Source organism: Mustela putorius, unplaced genomic scaffold (assembly GCF_011764305.1).
Source record: "Mustela putorius furo isolate JIRA1106 unplaced genomic scaffold, ASM1176430v1.1 tig00003869_pilon_pilon_pilon, whole genome shotgun sequence".
NCBI classification, from domain to species: Eukaryota; Metazoa; Chordata; class Mammalia; order Carnivora; family Mustelidae; genus Mustela; species Mustela putorius.
Genome location: NW_025422021.1, coordinates 21,438,429 through 21,458,967, shown reverse-complemented (window position 1 = coordinate 21,458,967; position 20,539 = coordinate 21,438,429). Strand labels below are relative to the sequence as shown.

The 20,539-nt window shown below is 48.8% G+C and overlaps 1 protein-coding gene across 14 annotated transcripts in view; it reads left to right on the top strand.

The window, feature by feature from the left end:
* Positions 1–18,984, top strand: part of TANC1 (tetratricopeptide repeat, ankyrin repeat and coiled-coil containing 1) — a 230,335-nt gene extending 211,351 nt beyond the window's left edge. For all 14 annotated transcript variants that reach the window (XM_004743905.3, XM_013051963.2, XM_045066600.1 and 11 more), the window contains 8 exons: positions 4,883–5,016; positions 7,012–7,135; positions 7,455–7,630; positions 10,416–10,548; positions 11,917–12,008; positions 13,895–14,041; positions 15,130–15,230; positions 15,871–18,984. In XM_004743905.3, coding sequence (XP_004743962.1) covers positions 4,883–5,016; positions 7,012–7,135; positions 7,455–7,630; positions 10,416–10,548; positions 11,917–12,008; positions 13,895–14,041; positions 15,130–15,230; positions 15,871–17,302 — 2,339 coding nt within the window. In that variant the 3' untranslated portion in view covers positions 17,303–18,984. The remainder of the gene's footprint in view (positions 1–4,882; positions 5,017–7,011; positions 7,136–7,454; positions 7,631–10,415; positions 10,549–11,916; positions 12,009–13,894; positions 14,042–15,129; positions 15,231–15,870) is intronic.
* Positions 18,985–20,539: the final 1,555 nt, after the last annotated feature.

The following is a 20,539-nucleotide window of genomic DNA, read 5'->3' as shown; positions in this document are numbered from 1 at the left end:
CTGCCTTTGGCACATCTAGCGGTTTCCATCTTGGTTGCAGCTAGAGGGCATTTATGAGAATCCTGCTCATTACTGACTTTGCTCTTTTTAATCTTCTCGTTTTTATAAAAGGTGGAAAAGCCAATATATTAGGAAATAATGCACCAGCAAAGGTCAGTGTGGAAGCAATGCAGAGCCACTTTGTCCCTATCGTGCTTGAGGCCCTCCCGGCGGGCGGGACTGCCCCTCTGCAGGTGTAGACTCTTCTCATGTGCCCACCTCGGGCCTGGGAGGGCTGTGTGGATGCTCAGTGTGGGACGAATGTAGGAAAAGGTGGCTTTCTGGAAGTGGGAACCACCTCGCTGTGCACAGACCTGTCACCCTTCTCTCAAAGTCTCTAAATTAGGGACAGAAGCATCCAAGGGGGCGAGGGAATGATTATCCATAGTTCTGGCCATCCTGCACCTGTGTACTTGAGGGACAGAGCTGCCAAAGAATGTTATGAACAGCCCCGTTCACAGAATGACTGAGTTCTGGCAAGTTGACAGGGGAGTTTTTGTAAGTCACACGTCTGTCCAGAGAACTTTAAGGTGTCAAGGATTCCTGCAAATGATCTGGTTTCCAGAGAACCATATCTGATGTCTTCAATAAGTTGGTGTTACTGGGAGTAAATGGGTTTTCTTAAAATGAACATCTGTGGTGACAAATCTCACGTTCCGAAGACAGGACAGTATTGCCGAGGTACAATTATTCAGGATCGTCAGAGGAAATTTGCTTTCATGGGAATTTCATTAGAAAAATGCCATCTTGTTAAAGAATTTGCAAGTAAATGAATTTGTGTTTGGTTTGAGTCAGAGAAAGTGCCATATGTTTACATTGAGTTTTAGCGTCTCTTTTTGCCTTTGTCTCCGGACTCCATTGGCCAGAAGACAGGCAGCGCTCCTCTGCCAGGGCGGCCGCTGCTCCTGCCCTCCTCCCCTCCTCCCCTCACCGCTTCTCTCTGGCCAGACGGAGTCCACTGACCCTCGTCGGAGCCAGGGTCGGCTCGGAGGTCAGCCTTTCCCACAGCGTCGTTGGCATTTCTGAACAGAGTCCTGCCTGACCTTGTTTGCTTAAGCCTGTAGTTGACTAGTTGACCATTCTTCAGTCTTGATTGTCTCGGAAGACGATGTCCTTCCCTCGAAGGCTGCTAGAGCTTAAGGTGCCCTCTAACCTCAGGGGTCTTGATGAGGCCAAAACTCTTCACTCTGAGTAGAAAAAGGGACATGCAGGTCCTGCTGGTCTCCGTCACTGGAAGATGCGAGCCCCTCATTAGGACTGTGTGTGCAGAACGTGGGCTGTGTCAGGTCTGAGCAGGTTCAGTGGACGCAGCCTACCAGCCTATGCTCACTGGTGCTTTCTCTTCAGAAGAAGTCCCTCACAAGGACACAGGGGCCTGGCTGGAGAGGAAGAGACTGGAGTCCGGCCCCGTTGCCAGGCCTGTGGGGGGCGCTCTCATCTCCTCAGCTGCACCGGCTTCAGGCTTCTCTGGAGCCTCCGTGAAGCATGTGGCCCTATTCTTAGGCGGGGCTGCACTTTCTGATGGGCTGCTGTGGCAAAGATTCAGTAGCAGCTGCACCAGAAGTCCTGACTTAAGGCCCTGTTTACAACAGGGTTGGGGCTTGTTTACCAGACACGAGATAATGGAATGCGAGTGAGCTGCTTCAGATCTCCTCCAGCGCCAGGGCCCCGAGTTTGCTCCTTCCCAGGGCGTCCTGTGTATCTGCTGGCCATGACCAGCAGATACACAGGCATGCGTGTGGATTCCTTTGTTCCTCCTGTCCTTGCTGTGGTCACTGTAGCCAGAGGGGGGCGAAGAGTAGACCCCTGCCTGGAGGGGGGTTGCAGAGGGGCAGCAGGTCCAGGGGGTGGCTCGTCGCCTGGATCTCCCACCTCGCCAGCCACTCTGTGGTCATGTTCTGATCCATCCAGAAAGCTCACATAAACGTGCCCCAAGGCTCCTGTTCTTCAGGAGTTAACACTGACGCCCCGGCAGGAAGGGACTGTGTGGGACGTGCAGGGGGACCGCCAGGGTCAGGACGCGCTGGTTTAGATTGTGTGATATAGAAAGGATCGCCTTCACCACTGGTTTTCAAACGCAGTGCATTGGTATGTAAAACTGATTTAAATACTGTTCTGTTTATGCTATTTATTTATAATTTACTTACATGTTTCACTGTATGATGAGTGGCTGTGAGCCTCTTTGTGTAACACACATAGGAAAGGCACCAGCCTTCAAGACCCCGCAGTACCTTCCCCCTCTCCATCCTGAGAAAGTCAGCAGTGCAGAGGACAACTGTCGTTAAACATGGCTCTTTTTTGTTGTTGTCAGAAATGCTCTGGCTAATGTCAGGAGAGCATTATTGAGATCGCCCCATGACAGGCTGCTCTGGGGACGCATCCCCTGCCTGGGGACTTGGGCCGGGAGCGAGGTGAGTGCTCACTCCCTTTTGGAAGGAGAGAGAGGGCTTCCTCAGCCTGACCTTCACATCCTCAGGGCCCCAGGGGTAGGACAGCCTGACACATCTGCTCACGAGTCCCGCCGCCTTCCTCACTTTGCTGGCGCATGAGGTCCCTGAGACGGCGCGGAGCTCAGGTATCTGCCTGGCGGACATGGCACCTCTGCGTCAAGAGGCGAAGTTGCTGGCCCGCTGCACCTGTGTCCCTGGAGACGGCCTGAGGGGACGTCTTTGTTTCTCACAGGAACTGCTCTTTGTCACGGGGAGATTAGGCCCAGACGTCAGGTTTCCATCCCTGGGTGTGTGTGGCTCCTGGGCCCTGAGCTGTGGCCAGGCCGACTGGGGCTGGATTAGGTACAGCCGTCTGCGCTCAGAGGGTCTGAGGAGGAGAGGGACAGAGATGTGCGTGTGGAAGGAAGGACCTGTGAGCACGTGGCTCCCCTGGGCCTCACTCCTGTGGGTGCCCAGGAGAGCAGGGCACAGACCCTGGGTGGGCGGTGGAGCCAGGCTGGGGTGGGGCTCTGTTGCTGCGCTGTAGGCCCCCTCACCCTGGGGTTCTGTGGTGTGGTGTTTCCTTGAACTGCTGATGTGCTGGTGAGATTGGCCCATGTGTGGCCTTCAGCTGCATATCGTTTGTCATTGCTGTGTGATCTTCCCCTGGTGGACCGGACCATCGTTTGTTGATGCATCCCACTCCTGATGGCCACGCAGTTGCTTCCGGTTTGGGGCGGCTGCGAGGACGTCCCTCAGTGCATGACAGGGCATCCCCAGGCACGTGTCTCCTGGCGGGGGGCTGCTGTGGAATGGACTAGGTGGGTCTTCAGCCAGTGGTCGTGCGTCCCGGTCTTCAGTTCGCTGGACGGCTCACGAGGCTGCGCACTGCTCATGAGTTCGTTGGCATTAGGCTAGTCAACAGCCTAGTGCTGTGTTTTCCTGATTTCATCCTGACATGTCTTACTGATTTGTAGGAACACTCCATCTATTCTGGAAGCTGGAAATGTGTCAGTATGAGGCTGTATTTAAAAACAAAGTTGTCACAGGCCAGCAACAGGAAGAGAGCCTCTCCTATAGGTGCTGCCTCCTGTGGCCTCGCTGTCCCGCCACAGCCCCTTCCTGTCCTTTACTCACTGACACGTGTCCTCCTGGCTTGGGATTGTCCTCCAAATCGACCACTGTCCTCTCCTCTAGATGATGATTCATGAGACATAGCAGTGGACCCTCTTCAATGAAACCCCTCTTTTCACCACACCCTATCAGGAATCATGACATGGGGGATCATGGGGCACAGTCACTCATGTGAGAGTCCCATGAGAACCTTTTCGATGTGTTCTCTTTCCTTCCATACTGTTCTTGTTTTATCCTTGGCTGACCTCCCCAGAACACGCGTGCTGACAGCGGGCCACTCACTCAGAATCTCCCTGGGCCGGTCCCCCAAGCACTCAAGAAAACCTACGATCCAACCCTCTTCTCTTGCTTTCCTGACAGTCTTAATCCAGAATCTTGACTAGTTACAGAGCTTTTCAACTCCATAAAGACAGGATGATTTGATATGCCCTTGGCTCCCTCAGTAATAACTAGTTCTTGTTGATTGAAATGTATGCCTCTGGGGCGCCTGGGTGGCTCAGTGGGTTAAAGCCTCTGCCTTCGGCTCAGGTCGTGGTCCCAGAGTCCTGGAATCGAGTCCCGCATTGGGCTCTCTGCTCAGCAGAGAGCCTGCTTCCTCCTCTTTCTCTGCCTGCTTGTGATCTCTGTCTGTCAAATAAATAAATAAAATCTTTAAAAAAAAAAAAAAAGAAAGAAAGAAAAATGTATGCCTGTAAGGGAAGAGGCTGGACTGGGTAATATACTGATCTGTGTGTGTGTGTTATACTATATTCTGGTTCTCTCTTGCTATGGGGAGAAACAAACAAAAAAACTAAAAAACAAAGTAAAACAGTAAAACAAAAGCACAGTGTGGCCTGGGCTTGGCAGGGAAGGTTCCCCTCTGTTCACCTGCTTTACCTGGTGGAGCTAGACTCTGGGGATCCGTCGCCAGGACGGCGCACACACACGCTTGCTGGGTTGTTGCTCGCTGTCTGCTCAGAGCTCACCTGGGACTGTCAGGCACACACAGGCCTAGGCTCCTCTCCCTGTGAGTGACACTGCGGGGTGCTCGGGCTTCCTCTGGCCATGGCAGCTGGGTTCTGAGAATGAGTGTTTGGAGAAGTGGATGTTGCCCATCTCAGGACGTGGCTCAGATGCTGGCATGCTGTCATTTCTTCTGTGTTCCTTTGTCGCAGAGCCCAACCAGGTTCAGAGGCGGCGGGGAGGATGCACAGCCGTCTTCCTGTCAGTGGGAGGATGACGGGAGAACTTGGGGCCACCCCGCACTAACAGACTCCCCCTCTCCTGTGACCTTCCTCTAGCCCTGACTGCCGCTGCCGGAAGAGGCAAGCTGGAGGTGTGCGAGCTGCTGCTGGAGCACGGAGCTGCTGTGTCCCGGACCAACAGGAGAGGGGTCCCACCTTTGTTCTGTGCGGCACGCCAGGGGCACTGGCAGGTACCCGGTGGGCCCGTGGAGGCCGCAGAAGCAGCGGGTGGGATAGAGTTCACTGTGGCCCATCTCCCCTGAGCCCTGGGTTTTTCACATACTTGGCTTCTGCTTGTGCTGTCAGGTCTCGATAACCATAAATGTTTGACAAGCAAGAACAGTCCGCCATTGTAGGCTGGTAACCAGGAGCTAGGCCGCGGCCAGGGAGACCCGCAGCTGCTTCCTTTCACCCTGCGAGGGAGAGTGGAATGGGTGCACCCTGTCACCATAACAGAGCACTAGCCGTGACAGCTGTTGTCCCGACTGTGTGACCTACTCATCTGGCATACTTAGAAGAAGAGTGGTTCCCTTGTGCTCTTTAGAGAAGGAAGCATTTTCTCTCTGGTCTAGCACTGTGATTCAGGCTGATTTCGTCTCGTCTCTTCTTATCTCTTCTCTTTCTTTTTTCAAGATTTCCTTATTTATTACAAAGAGAGAGAGGACACAAGCATGAGGGGCAGGGAGAGGGAGAGAATCTCAAGCAGACTTCCTGCTGAGCACAGAGCCTGATGTGGGGCTGGAAGCCCCATGAGCTGGATCCCCATGAGCTCATGACCTAAGTGGAAACCAAGAGTTGGGTGCTTAACCGACTGCACCACCCAGATGCCCCATCAGGCTGGTTTCTTTGAGTAGGAGTGACTTGTTGTTGCCTTAATTCAGGAGACCAGGGATCACTGAGAACAGCATTTCGGTCATTTATTCATTTTGTAAACAGCGGCCATGAACCTACCCCATGCCTGGCATCAGGTTCCACACAAGCTGCAAGCAAATGGATCCTACCATGTGCATTATAGGAAGAATTTTCTAGATCCAATTTTGCATCATGGAATCATGTCACTCCTTGTTCGTCCCATTGTTAGAAGCTGCAAGTGCTCCCCACCAAGATTTTGGCTTTTCAGTTCCATTTCCTAGAGTTTGGTCTGTACCATTTTCTCCCTATCATCCTCACAACTTCTCTGTGCTGCCCTTGCTCATCCTGTCTCTGGGTCTCAGACTTCCTAAATCATGGGGAAGTTTGGAAAGCACAGGTCAGTGTTTGAGGAACAGGAAAGCATGGGGAATATGCCACCTTTTGTTGCTGTCCGCGCGTAACAGACACTGTGCCAGGGGGAGGGGGACTCCAGCCCACCCCCTCCGTAAAGCCCCTCCCACTGGGATGGTAGTTGCATGAGAAGCCTCTGGTTTTTTGTTTTTGTTCCCCAGCCTTATCACCGTGCACTGATTGAAGGCACAGTTCTGAGGCTGAGAATGTCTTCAGGAAGCTTTGCTAAAAATTGCCTGCTATGAAGGTCAAGCCATCCACTAAGCCCCTGAGGCTTAGAAAAGCAGGTTGCTTGGGGGTATGGTGGGTGACCGCTTTCCTGAGAGCTTGTGTCTCCTACCAGAGTGTAGCTGGTGGGAATGACCTTCGCCCCCTCCTTCAGTTCTCCAGTCTCCCCTGTGCCCTGTTGTGGCCATCAGGTCATTGCTTGATTGCGATCGGTATCTCCCCTTCTCCCTGTTACTGTTCGTGCCTTGTATGTACGTGTTCCACAGGCATAGTAATGAATTGAACCTGTCAAAAAAAGAGTATATATTTGCAAGAAGATTCTGTTCAAAGGAATACAATGGAAAGATTGCACAGGCCCTACAAATCACACAACTTTGAGAGGCATTTGAAGAAGATACTCCTTTGCTACTTTTTTTTTTTTTAAAGATCTTATTTATTTATTTGACAGACAGAGATCACAAGTAGGCAGAGAAACAGGCAGAGAGAGAGAGGAGGAAGCAGGCTCCCTGCTGAGCAGAAAGCCCCGATGTGGGGCTTGATCCTAGGACCCTGGGATCATGACCTGAGCCGAAGGCAGAGGCTTTAACCCACTGAGCCTCCCAGGCGCTCCTCCTTTGCTACTTTTAAGTGTAGAAAAATCTGCCTGGGTAGAGAGCATGGAGCAGGGAGATTATAATTCCAAGTGTTTCTTTCAGATTGTTAGACTGCTTTTGGACCGCGGCTGTGACGTGAGCCTAAGTGACAAGCAGGGCCGGACGCCCCTTATGGTGGCCGCTTGTGAAGGACACTTGAGCACCGTGGAATTTCTCCTTTCAAAAGGTAGCAGTGCGGGAGCCCCTGCGAGGTTTCTTCCAGAAGGACAAAACAAAGAGCTTTGGCAGACCCACTGACCGTACTCTGATTCAAGTTTGCAAAGTGTTTTTTTGTTACGGACATTTTTTATCTGCACATAAGTAGAAAGAGTGGGCAGTGAATGTCGTACCCATTTCTCAGCTTGCACAGCAGTGATCATTTCGCCGGCTTCAGATTTCAGAGGCCTGATTGCCGCCCGTCAGTGCAGGTGTTTGCAGGTGTGAGTCTGTTTGCTTCTGGGCTTTGTGTCATGAGTTCATGTTCTGTGAATGCACTGTTCCTGCAGGTGCCGCACTTTCTTCTCTGGACAAAGAGGGGCTGTCGGCCTTAAGCTGGGCTTGTCTGAAAGGTCACAGAGCAGTGGTCCAGTTCCTGGTTGAGGAAGGAGCCGAGATAGACCAGACGGACAAGAATGGCCGCACTCCCTTGGACCTGGCCGCCTTCTACGGTGACGCGGAGACGGTAGGTGCCGGCAGGTGGTCCCGCTGTCCAGCCGCACACAGAAACCATTCTCGGAGTCGAACCGGTCCCCGCGTGTGTGTGAGGCCGTGTCTGCATGTGGTCAGCGTGTGCAGGCATGCTGTGGGGTTGCTTTCATTTTTCTCTTATTCTGTGACATGCAGTCTGTTCCAGAACGTTAGTAAAGATTTTAATAGACTCTTAAAATTTTCAAAATACTCAATTACACACCGTCTCCAGTAGACGCACAATTAAAATGTATACACACGTGCATATGTAGTTTTATTTTCTTTCAGTAACCCATATAAATAGAATTCCTGTACAGAGCATTTCAAAATCGCTTTTTTATTTATATGAGAAATTATTAATCACATAGATAGCTGTTTTTTTTTTTTTTAAAGATTTTATTTATTTATTTGTCAGAGAGAGAGCGAGCGAGAGCGAGCACAGGCAGACAGAGTGGAAGGCAGAGTCAGGGGGAGAAACAGGCTCCCTGCAGAGCAAGGAGCCCGATGTGGGACTCGATCCCAGGACGCTAGGATCATGACCTGAGCTGAAGGCAGCGGCTTAACCAACTGAGCCACCCAGGCGTCCCAGCTGGTTTGTTTTTAAATGGATGTACCATTGTCTAGAAATAATAGTAAATGCTTAGGGCACTATCTTTATCTCTTTGCCAGGTGTCCAAGTCTAACAGAGATAAGAAAGGACAAAATGTTAATAAGCTAAGAACTGCAAAATGTCTCTCAGGGCAGAAAACCATGTCTTTGTCAGGTTCCACGTCCCAGTCACTGAGCAGGTGTTAAACCAATGTTTGGCTCCTTGAGAGTTAACACTTCTGAAGCATTAAGTATGTCTCATGTTCTCATGTGCACATTAGCCAGAGAGATCCTGGGTTGCTGGAAGCAGTGGAGCTTGGAGCAGAAGCTGTCCTCATCCTGCATGTCTGTGCCTTAATGCTTTTAGGAGGCAGTGATGTTGGCATTCAATGGTCTCAAATTCCTGGACAGTGTAAATTGTACTTAATGTCGATATTCAAAAACAGTTGTGTAACTAAATCTCCCACATCCACACTTTTATGTTTTAGCTTTTATCACCTTACCAAATCCTAGTTTATCAGTATTAGGGAAGTGTGAAGCACTTAGCATTCTAGTGTAATTTTTTTTTCCATTGTGATTAAAAAACGCACAACATAAAATTTACCATCTTAAGCCATTTTAAGCAAAGAGTTCAGTAGTGTACGTACCCTTCACATTCCTGTGCAGCCAACATCCACGCTTCTCTCCGTAACCTGAAACACTGCACCCACTCAGCGAGGCGTCGGTTCTCTCCTCCTGCAGCCGCGGGCAGCCACCGTTCTGCTTTGTTTCCGTGAATGGGCTCCTGTCCTACCTCATCTATGTGAAGTCCTAGAGTAGTTGTCCCTCCGTGACCGGCTGCCTTCACAAAGCATCATGTCTTCAAGGTTCATCCATGTTGCAGCTTATAACAGGATTTCCTTCCTTTTTAAGGCTGACTAACATCCCATCATGTGGCTCTGTCACACTGTATTAATCAGTTCATCTGTCCATGAATGCTTGTATTGCTTCCAGCTCTTGGCTGTTTTGAATAGTGTGTGTACTTGTGAACATGGGCTTTCAGATATCTCCTCCAGGTCCTGTAAATTCTTCCAGATCTAACTGTATTCTTTGGGATGTATACCCGGAAGTGGGATGGCTTGATCCGGTGATAGTCAGGTTTTTAATTTTTTGAGGAAATTCCATACTGTATCTAGAGGGATCACACTAGTTTACATTCCCACCAGCAGTGCACAAGTGTTCCTGTTTCTTCACATCCTCTCCAACACTTACAATTTTGTTTTCCTTCTTTTTGTTAGCAGCCATCCTAATGGGGTGAGGTGATAATCTTGTGGTTTCCATCTGCGTTTCCCTAATGATCAGTGATGTTGAGTATCTTCTCAGATGCTTGGTGGCCATTTGTATCTCATCTTTAGAGAAATGTCTGGTCGTGTCCTTTGTCCTTTTTTTAAAAAATTGGGTTATTTGGTTTTTTTGTTGTTGAGTTGTAGAAGCTCTTTATATATTATGGAAATTAATCCAGTGTCATTTTGAGCAGCTGGTGAACTATCAGATTCACATGACAAGTTAAGTTGGCTACAGACTTCTTTTCTACTGACTAGAACAATTTGAGAAGCCAGAATGGTTTTTACCTCTGTGATCTATGTCCAGGTGACTGCTGTCATACCACATCAAATCTGTCTATGTAGCACGGTCTCAAAACTTGCTCCTTTACATTCCCGGTATTTGAGTCTTTTTCCTAAGCCTTAAAGTGAGTTGTAATTGAGTTTATCCGATCTCGAGCTTCTCCAGCTTGCGGGCCGCAGGCAGTGTGGATCGCATGTTTCTGAGATACCACTGCCTTGGGCTACCAGCCTGGGCGGTTTGCTGACGTCTGCCTCCTCAGTAACTGGAGATGAGGATTGTGGCCGTCTCTGTGGCCGGGAAGTGGACGTGCATATACTCCTCTGCGGAGTGCGGGTGCATGGACATAGCGTGTCCCTCCTTAGGAGTGTTCACCCACCTTCCTGCTTGCCAGCGGCAGACTGGATTGTAGCTCCTGTTTCCTGTCTGCTTCATTTCCATTAGGGTCCTTAATGGGCAGAGGTAGGGAAGTCACAGTAAAGCTCAGACTGCCAGCCCCTCCCCGAGAGGCAGAGGTGGGTGGGCGCGGCCCTCTTGCCACCAGCAAGTGGCACCGGCCACCGCTCAGGGCTCTGTCTTTCCCACCGCAGGTGCTGTATCTGGTCGAGAAGGGAGCCGTGATCGAGCATGTGGACCACAGCGGCATGCGCCCCCTGGACAGAGCCATTGGTTGTCGAAACACATCCGTAGTGGTTACACTGCTGAGAAAAGGAGCCAAATTAGGTCAGTAAACCCCTCGTTTCAGCAGCAGGAGAGGGAGGTGTGCTCCAGATCCTAGCGTATGGCAGGGACCATAAAGACTTAACCTGCTCCGACGTTAGGAAGTAAGATGTCAGGTGCTTAGAGACTTCCTTTTTTCTTCCTTTACTTTAAGGCTCATTTAATCACAGTTATCCAAAATGTTTAAATAGCTTATAACATCATCACTGTAGTGTGGGCCGAGAGCAGCAGCCAGTGTTGAAAAGCAGTCTAGAATTGAAGGTGTTAGGGATGCCCAGGTGCTGTGGTGGGGAGCTGTTCCATTCGTCTCTGGGGGGGATGCTGGGTATCGTGGTTAGGAAAGCTCACAGGTGTCTCTGCTGAGCCTCTGAGTTTAAGAACCTCCGTCAGGGGCAGCCCCAACAGTTTCTGTGAAGGAAGTCACAGAATTTACTGGGAACAGGATGGAGGGGGTCACTTGAGGACACTAAGGGGGCAGAGGGGTCTCCGTAGGGAGAGCCCCTTCTGTGTGGTTGCCCGGAACGTGACCCACCACCACCCAGAATGTGTGGGTGCGGGGCCACCAGAACAGGGCTTTTGTAGTTTAGTGTGCCAGAACTTTGCCCAGCGGTGGTCGTGACGAGGGGACTCTGGCGAAGAGGAGAAGGTCAGCGGATATTACTAAGCAGTTCACTGTCTGGGGAATTATTCTGAGCTGTTTCTAGTTTCAGCTTCTTTCATCCTCACCTGCCCTCTCAGTAGGTAGTGATAACCCCCTCATGTTACAGAGGAGGAAACCGAGGCACATAGCTTCCCTGAGGCCGTAGTGCCCGGCAGAGCCCGTGTTCGAAGCTGAGTGCTATGGCTCCTGACCTGGCTCCTCCGTAAGCCACATTGCCTGCCTGTGCTCAGGAGCGGGGTTGCGTGGGAGCAGGGCTGTGGGCCGCAGAAGCGCGAGCCTGGCCAGAGCCGGCCTGCGGGGCGGCCGCAGTGCGCAGGCTGCTGAGGGCACACGCCTGCACTCGCCAGCCACTTCCCTGCAGGAAGCGGAGGAGATTATTCAGAAGCCGTGTTTAATTGATCCTCCCCAAATTCCCCATGGGAACAGGGTCAGGGAGATGGGCACAGCCGCTCTGATGCCCCCGTTCCCGGCACTCCATTTTCATCAGGGTAACAGCCTCCCTCTCTTGTGCTTCCTTCAGTGTGAGGCAGGTCTGAAGGGAGACCCACTCCCCGGGGCCAGCCTGTATCCCCTTCATTTTACCATTGCCTGGAGGCTGCGGACACACCATGCTGCTGTCCGTGACCTTCACTGTGGCGCTGCCTCAGAAGCTGTGACCTCCTTTCTTCTCAGAGCACTGACATGTGTCTAAATGCGTCTTTGTTTTGCAGGAAATGCTGCCTGGGCAATGGCCACTTCCAAGCCTGATATTTTGATTATACTTTTACAGAAGTTGATGGAGGAAGGAAACATGATGTACAAAGTAAGTGGTATTGGCCTTTTCTAGGATGTGATGGCCTGCGAATGGTCTCTTAGCCTGCACACCACTCCGGTTCAGGAGCCACAGCCCGGCTTCAGGAGCCACTTGTGAGGCCCGGGGCCCAGGCTTTTGTGCCTTAACAGCAGGACCTTCCAGGGAAAAGGCCCTCTGTGTGAGAACTGTTCCCTCGGAAGGAGTCCTTGCGGCTGTGACTCAGCCTGAAGCCTTGGCATGAAGGCACAGTGGCTCCCAGCGGGAGGTCCCTTAGCACACTGCATGGGGACACACGTGAGAAAGGGACACTCAAGAGGCAGCTTCAGAAAAAAAGGATCATTAAATCTCCTAAGACTCTATTACTTTAGTTTTAATAGCCATAAGCTTCTGCCATTTGAAATGGCTTCTAGAGATGTTTTCACTTAAGATAGGGAGCATATAATACTCTGTTACTCAGGAGACTGACTTAATTTTTCCCCCATTTTCCCTTGAAAATGGAAATATAAAGACTTATAATTTAAAAGTAAAAATTTCAAATAAAATTTAAAGTAAAATTTCCAAAATAAGACATCAGCTTAGATAGGAGGCCAGTGGACTTTTCCTGTAAAGGGCCAGACAGTAACTGTCGTAGGCTCTGCTGTGTGGTCTCTGTCTCGCTCTCCAGTTTCGCTGGTGTGGCAGGAAAGCAGCCACAGGTGACACACAAGCAAATGGGCGTGGCTGTGGCCCAGTCAGACTGTGTTTGTAAATGTGGGTGGCAGGCCATATTTGGCCTGGGAGCTGTAGCTGGCCCATCCTTGGCTTAGATAGATGCGGTAGGCCATTTACGTGGAGCACTGCTCTTTCCAGGTCTGTGATTAGACAAAATTAAATGTTTTGAAAACAAACAAAAAACGGCATTATGAGCATTTTAATCCTTTTATCGTGAGGCTGCTGCACGGGCTACGTTTAGTTTTTCCCTTTTCTTTTTTCAATAATAACAAATAAGTAGGCTTCTAGCACAACCCAGCAGGGTTCCTGCCTTGGAATCCTTTTGAAATTGAGTTCAGAGTGTGTGTTGTTGTGGCTTTGAAGTGGTTTTAATATGAATTTTGGTAGGCAATTATGTTAGAACTATCAAGCCATTTTCAACAGACTTCATACCTGCTGCGCTGTGGAACTGACTGAGCAAATGGATTTCTTTAGCCTTGAAAATGACGTGCGGCGCTGTTCGATTTTTAAAGCACGTAGTTTAGTTCCTCTTCAAAGAAAAATTATGATTCTGCAGCAAGTTCTAAGCTTCTCCACAAGACTGTACTTGCCTTGAGAACTGCATCATTTCTTCATCTGATTTCTATTACACTTAGCATTAAAACATCTCTAGACGAGGATAATTTCAGAGATGGTTTTCAAAAATGTATAATGGAGGGGCACCTGGGTGGCTCAGTCCGGGAAGCCTCCAATTCCTCATTTTGGCTCAGTTCATGACCTTGGGGGTCATGAAATCCAGCCCGGCTGAGCTGGGTGTGGAACCTGCTTAAGATTCTCTTGCCCTCCCCCGACCCCCACGTGTGTCTCCTCTCTCTCTCTCTTTCTCTGAAAATAATAATAAAAATATATATAACCAGATAATCTGATCTATTAAGATTGATAGTTCTCAATTTGGCAATGTACAGGCTGCTTTGTAAAAAACCAGCTTGTGTCTTCCTGCACGAGGCCGGAAGCTGCCGGAGCCTGTGTGGACAGTGAGGCCGGTTCATGGCAGCCGGGTCGCAGCACCCTCAGCAGGACCCTCCCATGTGTTCTGATGGTTTCCGTGATGGGGGGATAGCCTTGCCAGGGTCTTCAGGTTGTGGGAGCCTATTCGTCTTGGAGCATCTGAAAAAGGATCAATTTCTGTGCTTTTTGATTCCTAGAAAGGGAAGATGAAAGAGGCAGCCCAGAGGTACCAGTATGCCTTAAGGAAGTTTCCCCGGGAAGGATTTGGAGAGGATATGAGGCCATTCAATGAATTAAGAGTTTCTCTCTATCTCAATTTGTCTCGCTGCCGGAGAAAAACAAATGTAAGCTGTGGGCCCTTAGTCTGTTCTTTTAGTAGTAGAAGTGTTGGCTCGCGGTGAAGGCCAACCCTGCACAGGTCAAGGCATGGGTGTCCTGTGGGATTTGTTCGCACATCTCCGTGAACTTGGCGCGTGGGGAGCTGCTTCTTTTGGGTGGTCGTCATGTGAGCTCTGTCATGGCCCTTCTCTCAAGGTACTGAGAGAATGCACAGGAGGGCACTGTCCTCTGCCTCAGCAGTGAGAGACCACCAGATGCCGCCCCGCCCATTCCCAGCTGGGTATGGCCAACATGGTCACGGGCAGCCAGCGCTCTCCCCATGCAGAAGGGAAGGATGTGACTAGTGGTTATTGCGTTTGCCCAGAGGCTATACCAGTAACTGGTTAACTTGTAATTAGTAGTAGTTACTTCATAGTTAATTTGTAACTAGTAACTAGTGGACTTGTTTCAGTACTTCTTTCTCCTACTTACTTTTTTTTTTTTAACTTCCTCTTCTTACCACCAAATCCGTTGACCTGCCTGTTTCTGTGTCCGCGTTTCGGGCGCCTCGCTATGCCAGTGGGGGCGTCTCTGCCCTCTCTGAGTCTGTCCCTGGTGTGCAGCTCCCGTCCGCGCTCACCTGCCAGTGCACAGCTTCTACTGCTGTTTTCTCCATCTTGTATCATTAATTTTTGTTTCTCTACTGAATGCTTCTCTTAAGATACTAATAAGCTTTAACTATCTCCCTACTTTAAAACAAGAGAAATAAAACTTCCCTTGGCCTTTTCCTTCCCAGCTATCCCAATTCTCTGCTAACCTGTAGAACAAGACTCCTATTAAAAAGCTGCCCATAGGGCACCTGGGTGGCTCAGTGGATTAAAACCTCTGCCTTCGGCTCAGGTCATGATCCCAGGGTCCTGGGATCGAGCTCCGCATTGGGCTCTCTGCTCAGCAGGGAGCCTGCTTCCTCCTCTCTCTCTCTGCCTGCCTCTCTGCCTACTTGTGATCTCTGTCTGTCGAATAAATAAATAAAAATCTTTAAAAAAAAAAAAAAGCTGCCCGTAATCCTGTCTTAGGGCTTCCTCTGACTCCTGTATTTAAATGTTGACACTAGGACTTTGGCATGGCAGAAGAATTTGCTTCCAAGGCTCTCGAATTGAAACCAAAGTCCTATGAAGCCTTTTATGCCAGGGCAAGAGCGAAGAGAAATAGCAGGTACTGTCCGGGGTGCGATCTGCGACTAGAGACGCCTTCTCGGGGTTTTCTGGTACCGACACTGCTGGTTGACTTGGGGGGGTGTCATTCACAGGCATTACTCAAATGCCTCTCATCCCTTTTGATACTAAATTGGTAGCTTCCAAGGGGCGCCACAGTGGGTATTAGCAATGGGTAGACGTGTGTCTCCTGACATCCCAGTAACTGTTCCTCCCTGCACCCCAGCTGCCACCGCAACACAGAATCCTTAGATTAGTCTGTGTCGCAGGGAAGCTGCCGGCGAGAGACACGGGAGCAGGTAGGTGGGGGAAGGGAGGAGAGGCCTGTAGGAGTTTTAGGTTAGAGATGGACGGCCTGAGAGGCGGTGGTGAAGAAAGATTCCGACCCCCACTGGTTTATGCTTGTTCCCGCTCCCGGCCCAGTGGTGTTTACAGAGAAAGGGGGCCCCTGGCAAGGCGCAGGTGTGGGTCCGAATTCGCTCCCACGTGGCTGGGTAGCTCTAAGCTAGTGCAGAATGGCTCCTGTCCACCCTGGTCGGTGTTCCAGACTCGTTCTTGTTCGCAGAGCTCTGTTATGAACAGTGACCTCCAGAGCATGTTCCTACACAGCTTGTAACTCCGTCTTCTGTTTTGCCATAAAGGCAGTTTGTGGCGGCCCTGGCTGACCTACGGGAAGCTGTGAAACTGTGTCCCACCAATCAGGAAATCAAGAGGCTCCTGGCCCGTGTGGAGGAGGAATGCAAGCAAGTCCAGAGGAGCCAACAGCAGAAACAGCAGGGCCCACCACCAGCGCCACCCAACGACTCGGATAACGAAGAGGACACCCCGACCCCTGGCTTGAACGACCACTTCCATCTCGAGGAGGCCGAAGAAGAAGAAACTTCCTCCCAGGAAGAGTCCGTTTCCCCGACGCCCAGGCCTCAGCCACCCTCGTGTGTCCCCTCCCCGTACATCCGAAACCTTCAGGAAGGCTTGCAGTCCAGAGTCAGGCCGGTGTCCCCGCAGAACAGGCCGGGGGTCGGGAAGGCGCCGAGGGAGGCCGTGGCTCCGCCGGGGCTGGTGATGCAGCCCACGCGGCAGGCGCAGATAGTGAAGACCAGCCAGCGTCCGGGGCCCGGGCAGGCGGGCGTGCGAAGCGGCAGCACCAAAATGCAGGTCTCCGCTCAGACTCCTTCCCCGAGCCCTCTGCCGGGGGGGATGGCGGCCGCTCCTGCCGGCGGCAGAAACCAGCGTCTGGAGGGCACAGGTACTTTGACCGTGGGAGCCGGTTCCGGCCATTTCGGAGAGCGGCTGGGCCCCAGCCACGGCGTCCAGCGGCCGCTCGGCGAGGGGGCTGCCGCCTATCCTTTACCCAGCAAGATAAAAATTGCCGAGAGGCTTCTGTCTCATGCCCCCATTGCTGTGGACGTGGCTCCTTTAAACCAGGGCGGGCTGGCCAGCCACGGCGACGGGCGACATCCTGCTTCCCTGAGCTCGGGCTCTTCTGGCTCTCCGTCCGGCAGCATCAAGATGTCAAGCTCCACCAGCAGTCTGACGTCAAGCAGCAGTTTTTCCGACGGCTTCAAGGGCCAAGGACCGGACGTTCGCATTAAAGACAAGGCTGTTAACCCGGTGCAGAGCGGCACAGCGGAGCACAGGCCGCGCAACACTCCGTTCATGGGCATCATGGATAAGACCGCGAGGTTCCAGCAGCAGAGCAATCCCCCCGGCCGCGCCTGGCACTGTCAGCTGCCGGAGGGGCTCCTGACGAACGCGACCTCCGCAGCCGGCCTGCAGTCCTTGAACTCGGAGAAGCCCTCTCTCAAACAAGCGGGAGGATACGCTAGCCAAGCCAAAACCTGTTCTGTTTCTACCCTGGGTGGCAGTGTCCACAATGGGGCACCGGGGAAGGAGCTGGAAGAGAAGAAATGCCAAACGGCAGTCCACTGTCAAGATAACAGGATCGCCAAGACTGTGTCTCATCTGTATCAGGAGAGCAGCTCTAAACAGCAGCCTCACGTCAGTAACGAAGCCCACAGGAGTCACCTCCCTTCAGCCAAACCAAAGCGATCATTCATAGAGTCAAATGTGTGAGCCTTAAGAGAGAACCACATGTGGGATTGGGAAAACAGTGTGCTAGCTCCTGGTGGTAATTAAAAGGTTTTTCATGAGAAAAATTACCTGTCAGCTATGTTTTTTTTTTCTTTTTTCCTTGAGGGCAGATCAGGTGCCATTGATATATTCAAAAAATGTGGGATAAAATTTCTTTGATAAATAGCTAGGAGTCACCATAAATAAAAATGTTAACCAGAATTAAAAACTATAACTAGTTATGCATATTCAGTTAAACATTTAAAAATGCCAAGAAGACATTAACTTACGCTTTTCTCTATGAAATGGTTTGGTTTCTATCACGTTTCTCTTAGCCTTTGCTATGTGGGAAAATTGTACTATTTCTTAGAGAATGTCAGTGTCTAGTGCTAGGTCTAACTCATGGCACAATGTTCAGATGATGTATTCTGGAAAAGATGGAATTTTCAAGTTTCAGTTCCATTGAGTCAAATTCCAATTTTTTATACATAAATATATAAAAGTTTCTAGCTGAACATAAATGTGACTATAAATGTTATACAGCTGATTTTTTTCTGTTTTTCTAAGCAAAATACGAGAACATCCAAGTATTGCTCCCTGAGTAATCGTTCCCTTAAGAGGATTAAACATTTAGTTCCATGTTCTGGTTCTCATTAAAAATATTTTTATAGCACCTTTTTTGGAACTATATTCCCACTTCAAGGTGTTTTTAACATTTGGAAATAGCGTAAGCCATTTAGAATCATGATTGGTGGTTTTAGGCTAAAGTTGGATTTAGGCTAAAATACCAAGGATACAGCACTGTTTATAACATAAATTCGCTCTCAGCTGGTTCCCAGACTGCTTTTAACAATGATCGCAGTCCTGGAACAGGTGTTCCCATGTCCTTTAAGGACAGTATTAGATTTGGATACTTAAAGTATGGTTGGTCGTTGCTTTTGTTTCATTACACAATCATGACTTTATAGTCACATGTTGTACATATTAGATAGGCAAGTTGTATTCAGACTTGTAAATATAACTATTTCAAGTAGTTAATCATAAAAAAGCTCATATATTTGCATGTTCTTGGTAAGCTTCCTTCATGCTGGTTATTGCACTGAACAATGTTATTAAGGCATGTTAACAGTATACCAGTAACAGCACTTTATCTCATTTATATGAACACCTTTGAGGTGCTACTAAGTCCAAACTGATGTATTATTTGTATCCTTTGTAAAAATAAGGTACAAGAATGAACCTTGGTTTAAAGGTATTTTTATACGAAAATGGTGTGCTATTGGAGGATGTGAAAATGCTAAATTGAGAGAAGTGGGAGTTTAGTTGTTTTATATGTCGGGATGTGAAATTTATTTTCTAGAATTGGGGAGAAGGAAGTTCTATATTTACAGAATGTTTTAAAAATGAATAGTTGTCTTGAAGTTCTTGTGAGCATCCTTATGGTTTTGTATGAACAGGAGGTCTTCTGGTGTCATTCTTCAACATTTGTTCCTGAGTGTGTAAGCGTACTTTGTACAGCTCTCTGGTTTTTATAGGCTTTCCATGAGTTCTGCTATAATTACTATGGCTTATTTATTGTTCATTGTTTTCTTTAATATTTGTGAAAGTCTTACTCTTTCTTTATGTAGTTTTGTTTCTGCACAACTACTGTACTTTTCCATATGGAATAAAGAGTATTAATAGAATCTATTTTGTAGTAAATGAAACAGTGGGTAAGTAGAGACTGCCGTGATGACAACGATCTGCTTCGGTTTAACCCTGGGTGATCTTATTGCCTTAAAGGAAACAGTGATAAGTCTATGTTTATAGTAATACTACCAGATGCATATTTAATTTCATTGAATAATAATTTCAGAAAAAGAAGAGGCTTCAAGACATCCCAGAATATTCATGGTTAACATTAGTCCTTTTGCCTGCAGTAGGAGGAAGAGCATTCTGTACTTCATGTTCCAGAAATCTTGGTGTCTGTTTTTACTGGCAACAGAAGCCCTTTCATACTGTAACTCTCACTTTGGCAATACATCGAACACTGTGTTGATGATATAATCTTTCAGTTAAAAGGATGCATTTGTCTTTATACCCACACAGTTCTGTCTCCGAGCAGTGGGAATGAAAGTGAACATCAAACTGGGTTGTATTGTGATAAAACCCTGATGGGGAGTCTTAAGCCAGGGTGTCCCCTAGGACTCCTTCAGGTTCGTGTCTGGGTATGGCTATTGTTAGCAAGACTGAAGAAAGTGTTTGCAGACCTTCTTTAAAGCTGTATATTAAACTTAGAGGTTAAAAACAAAACAACGATGGGAGGGATAAGTTTTTAACTCATAGATGATTGTTAGATGACTCTGGATATGAAGCTATCAGTGGGACTACTGGAATTTATTATAAACTACATTAGGATTTAGATATAGTCTTAGTAAAGTTATTTGGTCCAGTTACCCCAGAAAGGAGTGAAGTCATCTTAGGAAGCCACGAGTCAGTCCTGGGCCGGGGCTGCGGGCAGGTAAGCACTGCTCCCATGTTGTCCTCGGAGAAGGGCTCAGCCTGGGGAGGACAGCGGAGGGACCTTGGGGGGACCCTTCCTCTGGCTGGTTTTGGATTTGGTTTGCTTGTGCGTCTGAGTCGGGGGCAGGGAGGAGGAGTTGTCTGGTTATGAATTTATTTGCATTCATAAACAGAAGCACTTCGCTTTAGTAAAAATTATTGGCATCTTAGTTTTCAACCATTTTGTTTAATAAGAAACTATGATGGTGAAATGTAGAAGAGAAAATCGCCTTCTTTAACACATTTAAAAGATAACCGGTCTTTTGTCTTTGTTTTCTATCAATTATGTCAATGATTTTTAGTAATTTTTATGTAAAAAATCAGTCCGCCTCTTTCGGAAAATAAGTCTGTCGATCAAAACAAAAGATATTTGTCCCAGTGGTGGGCTGTGTCACTTAAAAAAAAAAATCTTTTGTTAAAATTATGTTAATATACTTCCTCTAAAGAATACAATAGAAAAAACACCTAAAACCTGTTCCCAACCTTTTTTTTTTTTTTCCGGTTCTCACTTGAATGTAAGAAGTATGGGTGGCATGAAAAAGAAAATCCTCTTGTGGAATCAGACTGTAAATCCCAGCTAGGACACAAAGGAAATAAAATTTAGTAATCCATTAGGAGGATGGAAGTTCTACAAAGCAGCAATTATAAAGATAAGCTATTTGCAGATTTTTGTGGTAGCTAGGCTTTCCACAGTTCTGT